Raw genomic sequence first — 11,155 nt, forward strand, 5'->3', positions numbered from 1 at the left:
CAGGCAGCAGCGGCAGGGCCCTGTGCTGGTGCGCGGTGGTGGTGTGGGAACGTCCCCGGCGGGGTTGCTGGCAGAGGCCGTCACTGCACAGATCCTTTCCCTGCAACCTGCTCCCTTACCCATGGGCTGCTGCCCTTCTCCCCGCACCCCTCGTTGTATGGATTGTAGTTCTTTTAAAAGGAGATTTTATTAAACGACCATGTTTGAGACCCATGCGAGTGTGTGGTGTGGGGCCAGGCTCCCCGCTGTGGGGCCCTCGACTCGGAGTGCTCCTTTTGGGAGCAGGGTGGGATGGGGGGACAGGGGTGGAGGATGCTGCGGGTCCCCCATCCCAAAACCCTCCCTGGGAAATAGTGAGAGCAGCCATCCTACTCCTGCAGCTGGAGCAGCCACCAACCCTTCCCAAGGGTTTTCCCAGACCCGGCAAGAATCAGAGTTTATTTTCTTGCTTCTCAGTGTTTGCCAGGAGAGGTTTCCCCAGCGAAGGGTTGGGTGGGAGCTCCTGGCTGTGCCTGCCCGCACCCAGCCCTGCAGCACCCAGCGCCCACCCGCCCCCATCACCCCTCGCCCCCAGGGCCAGGCCCTTCGCACCTCGGCGGGGCCGGCAGATAAGGGCTATCCTGTCCCCCCATTGTGTGGAGCCTGAGCTCCTCTCCCGGCCCTTTGATCACGCCAGCCCCCCATCAGGCTGATACAATCTCATCTCCTGGTTTCGGCAGCCTGGAGGGTGGGTGCTGACTCACCGCCAAAGCGCCCAGACACCATCGGGGATGCTTCGCTCAGCCCCGCTCATGGGTGGCCCTGGGGTCTCCAGCTGCAGCCCCAGGCAGGCAGCATCGCACCCCAAATCACCCGGGGCCACCCCAAGACTCACCCCTGGGGAAACCCAGCCTTGCACCCCCCTCTCCGAGGTCCCCAAATTCGTCCTTCCTTTGCTCTCAGAGCCCAGCAGCCTCTCAGAGCACGCCCAGGCTTTTTTGGAAGCTCTAGCTTTGAGTAAAACATGGCTGCTCCTCCCAGGAAGACCCCTCGCTCAGGGCCCCCCTGGGAAGCCATGTCCCCACTGCATGTCCGGGCACAGAAGAGTCATTTGTCCTGGGACACCATGTCTGTGCCCCAGACATCCAAGGACAGCCTGGGGCTGGGAGCAGGGTCTGTGCTCAGCCCCAGCCTGTCTGTGCCTCAGTTTCCCCAGCTGTAAAACAGCAGGGAGGACCGGCTGGTGTGTTCAGGCACCGTGGTGATGTGGGTGATACCCAAGTTACACCTTGGGCTTTGTAATACAGAGGCCTTTTTAATGAGGAGACAGAACTGGACCAAACCATCCTCCAGGACTTTCATCTCAGCCAGGTTTGGAAGCAGCAACCCTCCAACCCATCCACCCAGGCCAGCAGCCAAGCAAACTGCGGTGCCATGGAGGAGCTTTGGTGTTCCTCCCAGGGACGGGGCTTCTGAAGCTGAACCCACTGGCCAGCCCTCCTCAGACAGACCTGGGGTGAAGACTGTGGCTGGCTCCTGACCATGGGGCCCTGACCCACCGCGTGCAGGGATGCAGCCCACCAAGGTGTGGTTGCCTCAGGCATGAAACTCAGGGGGATCCAGCACAACCCCGACGGCTTCTCCATCACCTGCCCCAGGAGAAAGGGTGGGCTGACAGTGAACAAAACATACTCTGTGGTCATACACTCTCTTAAAATCTTGTCTCCAAGCCAAACCAATGCCAAACCAGCACACTCCAGTAAATGGAGGACAAGCAGAAGTGCATCTCTGTCCCCTGCCAACCTGCTGCCATCTCAGTGAGCTGGAGAGGACAGATGCATTTCTTTCTTCTCCCTTTTTCCTAGCAGGATCCCATTCATACCTGACTGGGTTACAGACCACAGAGCTGGACCCGAGCCTGAAGCACGAGCAGGCTCCAGCCACAGGGGTGATGGAGGGACACATCCTTCCTCCTCCTGGAGCAGGCAGGAGGCTCTGCCCCAAAGCAGATGGATGGCCAAGCCCCGGCCATCGGTGCACAATGACCCCGCACAACAACCCGGCACCTCACACAGCCCCCCCAAAATCGCCCCATTGAAATGGGGGGGGGGGGCACGCACCGAGAAACCCCACTGACTCCCTCCACATCCCCCAGCTAAAACCATCACTGCCACAATAGGCCCAGCTCCTACAAAGGGGCCGGTTCAAAGTCAACGTCTCCCTTCCCCTCTGCCTGTATATGAAAGAGAGCAGGAATGCGTTTGAGGCCTTGGTGGGCTGGGGGGCTTCCTGGGGGGATGGAGAGAAAGAGCAGGTTGGCAGGAGGAGGGGGTCCAGCCCGGGAACAATAAATCAAAGGGAAGGGGAGTTACTGCCCAGCCACGGATCTTCTGAAACCCTGGGCCGCAGCGGGAGCCCGGGAGGAGCAGGGCTGATGGCTGCGATTGGAGTCCCGCAGCGAGACTTCCTCTGCCCGCTGGCAGAGGGCAGGCAGCGGGGCAGGCCTGCCTGCACGGCACCTGGGCGCCGGCATCCCTGGCAGCACGGCCCAGGGCCCGGCTCTCCGCTCGCCATGGCCAAATCCAGCGCCTGCAGGGAGAGGTGCCTCGACGGGTCCGGGCAGTGGTTCCCCCCCAGGCAGGTCCCTCAGCTGTGGGGCTCATTCGGGGTTGCCCACGTCCCCGCTGACAGGCTTTTTGTATCCTCAGGTCATTTTCCTGGGGCTGCCCTCCCTCCCCACAGCAGCCTGGCACAGCCGGGACGGGCAGCCTGGCACATGCCCAGCCATCTTCCCAAGTCAGGAAGGGGCTTTAATTCCAGCTCATCCTCTTGGTCATTTTTTTTCCTTATAGGAATATCATTACAAGGGGGGGGGGGGGGCTGTTCCTCTCCCCCCGACGTGCGGCAGTGCCATGTGCTGGGCCAGGGGCTGCTGCTGGCACTGCGGGTACCAGCCCCTGGGTACCAGCCGCTGGGTGCCAGCCCTCTCGGGGGCCAAAGCAAGTGCTTCATAACCAGCATCAAGCGCTTTCCACCAGTCCCACCAGCAGCCCCATCGCCGTCCCAGCGCGGCGGGGGAGGCTCCTCCAGCCTATCTCTTCGGCCTATCTCCAGTGCGAGACGGCCGCAGGCTCCCGGTAATCCGGGTGAATAAACAGGGAGCGGTGCTGGCAGCAGGATCGCCCCTCGCCCCGCTCTGGCTGGGGTCGGGGGTGCCCGTGCCGCCGGTGCCGCCCTGTTCCCAGGAGCCGGCCCCGGGCAGGCCGGCCCCGGCAGAGCCTGACATGGCGGCAGCGCCAGGGCTGGGGAAGCTGCCGGTGCCGGGGCAGGAGGGAGGGAAGGGGGAAATGCCTGGAGCCGGCCCCGACAGCTGCCCTCCATTGTGAAGGGCAGCGCGAGAGGAAAGCCCTTAAGATAGAGAAAATATCAAGCGCGCTCCATTGTGGGGCAGATGGGCCCGATAGCCGGGGCTGCAATTAGCTCCCCGGCGGCACACCCAGAGCTCCGGGGCCTCTCTGCCTGCCGGGGCTGCGCGAAGGACACGCTCCCTCCGGCGCACGGCCTTTCTCTGCGGGGCGAGGAAGAGGAGAGGGACAGTGGGGGTGCGAGGGAGCCCCAGCTTCACCCACGAAGGGAGAAGCTTCATCCCCTGCAGGGAGCCGCGAGGCTCTGCCGCTGGGACCACGCGGCGCAGAGGGGCGAGAGAGCACGGCCGACGGCAGCCGCGACCCCGGGGCTTGTCCCGCGGACAAGGGGCTGCTGCGGCCCCGGGCCGGCTGCCATCCCTGCCTGCACCCCCAGCCTTGGCTGACGCCGTGGCGGCTGCCCCCTTTCCCCCAAGCGATCCCGGTTGCCTGCCCGTGCCCAGACCCGGCGGCACCGGGGAGTTCCCGGGTGGGGAGCCCCGGGGGCTGATGCTGCCCCAGCATTTGGAGACGTGGGCCCCACCGCGCACCCCCGAGCTGGGCGGGGGGGGGGGGGGGGCTCTGCCCTTCGCCGCCCACGGGGGCGAGCTGGGCCAGAGGGGGGGCGAGACCCCGCAGCGGCCTGGGGTCCCTCGCCCGCCGGGGCCGGCCCCGGCCCTCTCTTCCCCGCGGCCCGAGGGGAAGGGCGCGGGCGGGCCACAGCCCACCTTCTGTCGCACCTTCCCCCCCGGGTGCCCCCCCTTCGCCCCCCCCGGGGGGGGGGATCAAGTTCACGCCCGACCCACCGGTGCGGGGCCAATGGGGCCGGGGCCCATTTCCATACCGCCCGGCCCGGCCCGGCCCGGCCCCGCCGCCCTCAGAGGCCCCGGCGGCGCCGCAGCAGGGAGGCAGCGGCCGGCGGGCGGCCGGGCCGAGCCCCGCAGCCTCCGCATGGAGCCCTAGGGCGGCGGGCAGCATGTTCAGCCCGGACGGGGGGCTGCCGGCCGCCCCCTTCGGCCTCCTGCCCGACGCCGGCCCGCCCTTCCCCCGCGGCGGCTTCGACGGGGCGGCCGCCCAGCCGCTCTTCTTCCCCTTCGCCGCCGAGCCCGAGGCCGCCCGCGACCCGCCGCCGGCCCGCGCCTGGCTGCCCCCGCCCGCCGGGCCGCCCGCCAAGGCGGAGGCGCGCCCGGGCCGGCCCTGCCGCCAGCCCTCGCCCGAGCCCCGCGCCGCGGCCTGCTGCGGCCCGGCCTGGCCCGCCCCGCCCTGGGCCGGGCCCGCGCCCCCCGGCGCCGCCACCGCCGCCCTGCCCGGCCCGCCCTTCCCCGGCACCGCCGCCGCCGCCGCCTTCCCCGGCCCCCAGCTCTGCCCCGCCGCCCTGCAGCCGGGCTCCGGCGGCCTCTCCGGGCTGGGCAGTAGCGGCAGCTCCAGCGGCGCCGCCAGCGAGGGCGGGCACTCCAGCGACAGCGGCGACGAGGTGAGACCCGACGGGACGGGGGCGGGCTGCCCTGCCGCGCTGCCCTCCGCCCGGCCAGCCTGGGCGCCCCTCGGAGGTACCGCGCTGCCCTCCGTGGTGCCGGGGGTACCCCTCCCCTCCCCTGCCCTCCCCGGTGCCGCTGCGGAGCCAGGGAGCAGAGCCTGGGCTCGGTGCCGTGCCGCCCCGTCGGGGCAGGGACCTGCCTGGCCCCCCCCGGGCATCGCCGGCCCGGCCCGGGCGGGGGCAAGCGGGGACGCCGCCGCTGCCGTCCTGCCTGTCCCCTCCGCCGGCTGCCCCCCGGGAGAAGCCCCAGAGCGGCCCGACGTGTCCCACCGCCGGGCTGGTCCCGGCTGGGTCCGCCTCTCCGCGGGCGGAGCGCCTCGGGGCGGCTGCTTCGGGGTGAGAAGGGCGCTTTGGGGGCTCGGGGGGCAGCTCTCGCCTCACGCGTGGCGCTGCGTGGCCGTGCCTCCTACACGACGCCGCGGCCCGGCTCGGGCGGGATGCTCGGGGCACCGCAGCGCGGTCCCCCCGGGCCCTGCCCCGCCGCAGCCCGGCTCCTGGCAGCCCCCTCCGGCCCTCGGCCGTGCGGAGCCGGCGGCCGCTGTCCCGGCCGCTCCCGCCGGGGCTCCGACGGCTGCCGGGGCGCGGGCAGAGCCAGCCCGGGGACGGGAGGGGGTAGCGCTAGGTCTCGGCAGGATCGGCAGCTGCAGTTTAGGTTCGTTTTTCGTATTTTTAACTCTTGACTTGATACAAACCTGTCCCTCCCAGGCAAGCACGCCTCGGGGGTACAGCGGCAGATGATGCCGGGGTTTGTTGCGAGGTTCCTGCGAGCTGTTGCGGGTGCGTTGGCTGGGTTTGTGCGGAGCTGCTGTCGCGTACGTGCCGCGGGGATCCGGGAGCTCCCACGCCCGCCGCGATGGGAGCGCGGAGGGATGAGCGTCCCGCGGGTCGCAGCGTGTCGCGCTGGGTGGGGGTTACGGGGCTTGGTTTTTCCCGGCCGAGGGAGGGCGAGGATTGCCCCGTGGCACGGCTTCTCCGGGCTTCTTCCTCCCGATGTACGCCAGGAATTAAAAGCCAAGACTTGGCGGCAGGAGGGACGTCTGTAAAACCCGAAATTGCGATGGAAATGTGGAAATCGGGTAAAAGATTGCAAAATGCCCCCGCAGCAGTTGAGGGCTGCGCTGCCGGGAAGAAGGGAGGCGCCCGGGTAAGCAGCTTTCCAGAAGCCAGAAGGGAAGAGCCTGGTTGTGGCAAAGGGGTGTTTGAATCCCACTCGAGTCATGGGCGCTTTCGGCGTTAGGTTCATCTGAGCCATTTCACCTGCCCCGGGCGCAGGCGGGAGAGGGGCTGGCGAGTGGGTGCCCACGCCCCGGGATAGGTGAGCCCGTGGGGATGTGTCGTGGGATGCGTGGGAGTGGGGTGATGCTGGGGCCATCAGCAAATGTGCCCATCGGTGCTCCCGCTGGTCAGGCCACGAGGGTCAGAGCCTGGGGGCAGAGGGGACGTTCCCAGGGCGTGCTGGGGCAGGGCGGGAGCTCTGGGTGCTCCTGGGACTTGCTGTCCCCGAGTCCTTGTGCCACCCTGGGCCTCTGCCGCGCCAGCGTGGTGTGAGCCGGGCGCTGTGCCGTGGTCGGGGGGTGCTGCGTGGGGCAGGGTGGGGTGGAGGCACTTTGGGGTGCCTGAGCAGAGCCCCTTGTTCAGCGCTTGGGGAAAACCCTTCTGCCACCCAGGCCATCGCCCCAGGGACCCCATCGCCCACAGGTGGCAGCGGCTGGTGGGTGTCGGCGCTGCCAAGGGCTCAGCCGAGCAGTCTCCTGTCCCTCTCCCCGTCCCACGCTGACCCCGACACACGGACAGACCCCTCTCTTGGCAGCCCCTGGGCGCGAGTTGTCCCTTCTCAGTTTATCTCTGCCCCTGCCAGGATGCGCCGACCTCAGAAGAGCTGGAGCAGTTCGCCAAGGACCTCAAGCACAAGCGCATCATGCTGGGCTTCACCCAGGCTGACGTGGGGCTGGCTCTGGGCACCCTCTACGGTAAGGGTCCAGGAAGGGTCCTCATCTCCCCCCACACCCCGGGGGAAGGGAGAGGCCTGGGAGGGGGATGGAGCACCTGGGCAATGGAGATTTCTGCTCCTTAACGACCTGCGAAGGAGGTGGTGAGCACCAGCCCCAGGGCTCCTGGGGCTCCCAAGCCCTGGTTAAGTACTCGCTTAAGCTGGAAGGGTTTGATAACAAGGAACTGGTTTTAAAATAGCTACAGCTGCTTATTGAAGAGTGCCTCAGTGCTTTAAATCCCTGCTGAAGCAGCAGGGAGAATGTCTTTCCGGATCCCCCATCCCCAGGGATGCTGGAGGGGGGATCCTGGGGGTCTGCTGGAGGTAGAAGATCCCTGGCACAGGGGCAGGAGCGGTGTGTGACACCCTGTCTGACCGTGCAGGGAAGATGTTCAGCCAGACGACCATCTGCCGCTTTGAAGCGCTCCAGCTCAGCTTCAAGAACATGTGCAAGCTGAAGCCGCTGCTGCAGCGTTGGCTCAACGAGGCGGAGAACACGGACAACATGCAGGAGGTTAGGGGCTGGGGAGGGCCGGGGGTACCTGCACACCAACGAGCCCTCAAGCTGCAGCTTCTTCTCCCTTTTACACGTGCTTTCTGGGAGAGAGGAGGGGAGCAGCAGCCGTCCCATGCCATAGCAGCATCTCACTGCCATGGCTTCGGTCCAGCTGGGCCACAGACACCTTGTGACAACTGTGGCAGCTCCTGTCTCAGAGCAACCAGGTCCTGCTGGAATCTTGGATAAGCTGGAGGTGCAGCTTGCTGCTCCTTGGGGAACCTGGAGGGACGTAGGAAGACGTGTCCATCCATCCCCGATGCACCAGCTACAGGCAGTGCTGGGACACTGCGAATGGCCCCAGTTGCAGTGGGGTTATGCTCAGTGGACAGTCACGGGGACAAAGCCTGTCCCCATCCCTCCCAGACCTCTGCAGCCAGCTGCACGTGTGTCCAAAGCCTGGTGGGGACATTGCTAGCCCTGTGACCAAGCATGTGGCCTGTCTCTCATTTCCAGATGTGCAATGCAGAGCAAGTGTTGGCCCAAGCCCGGAAGAGAAAGCGCAGGACCAGCATTGAGACCAACGTGAAGGGGACGCTGGAGAGCTTCTTCCGCAAGTGCGTGAAGCCCAGTCCCCAGGAGATCTCCCAGATCGCTGAGGACCTCAACCTGGACAAAGATGTAAGTTGGGACAGTACACAGGGTGGGTGCCCAAACGGCTGCAGTTCTAGAGTACCCGCGTCAGGCCAGTTCGATATTGGAAGCTGTGAGAGAGTGGCCAGGGCTGGCAGCCACTATTGGCCTGTCCGAGCCCAGCCCCAGGAGGAGCTGTGGCAGGGAGGGTACTGTGCTGGTGGGTTGGGGTGCTGTGGAGATGCCACCAGCAGAAGGGTCTCCTTGTCACCCGCACAGCGCCTGGGCTCGCCCCCCTCACCCTTCCCTGTCTTCCCCTCCCTCGCAGGTGGTCCGGGTCTGGTTCTGCAACCGGCGTCAGAAAGGCAAACGGCTGCTGCTGCCCTTCGGCAACGAGGCAGAGGGAGTGATGTACGACATGAACCAGTCCCTGGTGCCCACCAGCCTGCCCATCCCGGTGACATCTCAGGGCTACAGCCTGGCACCCTCCCCTCCTGTCTACATGCCACCCTTCCACAAAGCCGAGATGTTCCCTCAAGCGCTGCAACCTGGGCTCTCCATGAGCAACAGCAGCCACTGAACCAGGGGCTGGCAACAGTGCCGCCCCGACACCGCGGCTGGGCTGGCTCTCTGGGGGCAGCTTCCTCCGCTTCGCCCTGAGAAGGCACGGGCACGGCCCCGCTCCTGCTCCCAGGGCCTGCCTGGGCACTCGCTGGGCTGCCTTAGGGCTTTTGGGGCGCGAGGGGCAGGTGGTTGCTCCCAGCCTTTCCCAGTTATGTGAGTTTACTGGTCCCAGCAGTGTCTGCCCCCCCCTCTGACCTCTCCTGGGGGGGCGGCTGCTCCTGCCCCACTGCACCCCACCGAAGCCACGCATGCCCGGGGCGCTGAGCGGAGCTGCCTGCACCTGGCCCCAGCCCAGCCAAGCCAATCTCCTGCAAGACCCAGAAAAAAAGTATTTTTTAGGTTTTTTTTGAGGGATGGGTGGGGGGAGGGGGGTGGTTTTATTATTTTTTTAAATGGTTTTTGGTTGTAGTTTTTAAAAAGCAAAAATCTTTGTAGTGATTACTAGTTTCCCAGGTGCCCCCTCCCTGTCATGTAGACATGGGGCCCGCCATGTCTCCCTGTCATGTAGATGTGGGACCCCTCCCTGGGGTGCTGGGCCCAGGGCCGGGGTCCCTGGTGGCTCTGCCCACCCTCCCAGGCAGCCGGGGCGAGCCGAGGGCTGGAGCGTGGGGCTGGAGGTGAGCCCTCGCAGCCCCGGCCGCCCCTCGCCCTGCAGCACGGGAGAGCTTTGCCCGTCTGGGCAGGCTGGCAGGGCTTGTTTTGGGGGAGTGGTGGGGGTCCTCCCCGGCCCTTGTGCCCAGCGTCACCCCGGGTCCCCTGTGCCCTCTCCACTCTCCAGCCGTTGTCCCTCTGCCCCAGCCTGGCTGCCCAGGGACCGTCTTTCCCCAGGGGGTCCCAGCCCAGGGGGGCCGACACCGTCCTGTCCATGCTGCTAGCACCCCCGTCTGTGCCTTTGAGCCTGCTGTAGTTTATGATGATTTTTTTTTTTTTCCTTAATCATATTCCCTCTGGCGATGAAATAAATCTCAGTTCTTTGGGGCATGAAAGCGAGTTAACCCTTTCCTTGCCGGGAGGAAAGGTGCATGGTGCCAGACAGCCCAGCGGCACGGGTTTGGCTGCGTGCAGGGGCACCCAACAGGGCTGACCTGTCCCCATTGTGCCAGCAACACCCAGCTCTTGGCTGCCTGCAGCCTGGCCCACGACCAGGAGTGGTGGCAGCTTGGCCCTGGGGGACACCAGCTTGTCAGGGCTGTGCCCCCCCCAAAGCAGAGGTGGTCAGGAGCATGGCAGGGGTCACTTTCCACCCGGTTTGAGGTGCCGTTTTTCCATAGCTGCTTTTGGGAACGGTGGAAGCGCAGCGGGATCTCATCTTGTAGGCTGCTCCAGCGGATACTGCGGACAGGGAAGGATGCAGCAGAGCTGCAGAGCTCCCAGCCCCGGGGTGGGCAGGCGAGCGGTACCAGAAGCCTGGGCTGTTCTCGCCGCAGGGCTGCTGGCGTGGCACCGGTAGGCGAGGGATGTTCCCATGTGCGTGGCCCAGCCGAGGCAGCCTCGCGGTGACTGTGCCGGGTGGTGCCAGCCGAGCCAGGCAGGTCCGGGTGGGCATCAGGGGCTGAGCTGGTGCGGATCAGGAGTGCCAGCCCTGCCAGGAGAAGCAAGTGTCTGGGGGATGACGCCTTGCTTTTCACTGCCATGGCCTCTGCAGCCTGGCTTGCCACCAGCCTGCACCCCCGAGGGATTTTTCCCCTGAGCGGAAGCAATGAAATGACCAAACTTGTAGGGAAACTTCTGAAAAGCCCCTTTTTCAGCTCAGCTGCCAGTAAACGATGGGTTTGCTCTCTGCAGGCCAGGCAGGAGCAGGGTCACTGCAGGCAGCTGCTTGCAGGGCACCTCGGGACCCTGCAAAGGGCCAGGGTGCACACCAGCCTGGGTGCCAGCCCTGTGGGGCGGGATCCCCTTGGCTCACCCTGTGTCCCTGCTTGCTCCCCAGTGCCTGGGTACCCAGGCCCACATCCCCTCCTGCCCGCAGGGTGGGGGCAGAGCCAGGCATGGCACCAGCTGGAAACTGCCCACCCGCCACTGCTTGCCCTTTGCTGCCTGACGCTTTGGGGTGGGTGGGCTGGGGGTGCTGGAGGCTGGCAATCCGTGGGGTTGGTAGCAGAAAGCCTGGGAAGGGTGTCACCTCCCTAAGGTTTGGTTCTCTCCACATTTCCACCATCTGATTTTCTGCTCCAGCAAAAGGCCAGCCAGGCAGGAGCCCCGGCCCCCCATGGGACCCCCAAATCCCGCTGCCCCAGCACCCTGCCCATGGGCACTCAGCCTCTCCTGCTCTGTTTTCGGTTGACCCAGAAGACAAAGCAAGACGGAAATCGGAAGCCACAGAAATCTGAAGAGCGCAGCGTGCCTGTCAAACTGCAACCCGGCAAGGGCTGGGCCAGGCTGGGTGAGCAGCTGCCAGGGCCGGAGGCGCAGCAAAGCGCCAGCCCCGGGCAGGAATGTCCCCTCTGCTGAGGGGGTGTCACCACACACCTGAGCCCCGCTGCACACAGGGC

General features: G+C 66.2%; 1 protein-coding gene across 1 annotated transcript; it reads left to right on the forward strand.

Moving 5' to 3' along the window:
- The first annotated feature begins 4,297 nt into the window (after positions 1-4,297).
- LOC140661260 (POU domain, class 5, transcription factor 3-like) lies at positions 4,298-8,980 on the forward strand. The gene is made up of 5 exons (XM_072883120.1): positions 4,298-4,857; positions 6,779-6,890; positions 7,294-7,424; positions 7,923-8,087; positions 8,368-8,980. Exons 1-5 carry the CDS (start codon positions 4,360-4,362, stop codon positions 8,617-8,619), a joined length of 1,158 nt encoding a protein of 385 aa, XP_072739221.1. The 5' UTR covers positions 4,298-4,359; the 3' UTR covers positions 8,620-8,980.
- Positions 8,981-11,155: the final 2,175 nt, after the last annotated feature.

Source organism: Ciconia boyciana, chromosome 18 (genome assembly GCF_034638445.1).
Source record: "Ciconia boyciana chromosome 18, ASM3463844v1, whole genome shotgun sequence".
Taxonomy (NCBI): Eukaryota; Metazoa; Chordata; class Aves; order Ciconiiformes; family Ciconiidae; genus Ciconia; species Ciconia boyciana.

What these genes read in the sequence shown, in the direction of transcription:
- LOC140661260 (XM_072883120.1), top strand. Translation starts at nt 4,360, where the DNA reads ATGTTCAGCCCGGACGGGGGGCTGCCGGCCGCCCCCTTCGGCCTCCTG. An exon ending in CCAGCGACAGCGGCGACGAG is followed by an intron (nt 4,858 to 6,778) that starts GTGAGACCCGAC and finishes TGCCCCTGCCAG; the next exon opens with GATGCGCCGACCTCAGAAGA. An exon ending in ACCTCAACCTGGACAAAGAT is followed by an intron (nt 8,088 to 8,367) that starts GTAAGTTGGGAC and finishes CCTCCCTCGCAG; the next exon opens with GTGGTCCGGGTCTGGTTCTG.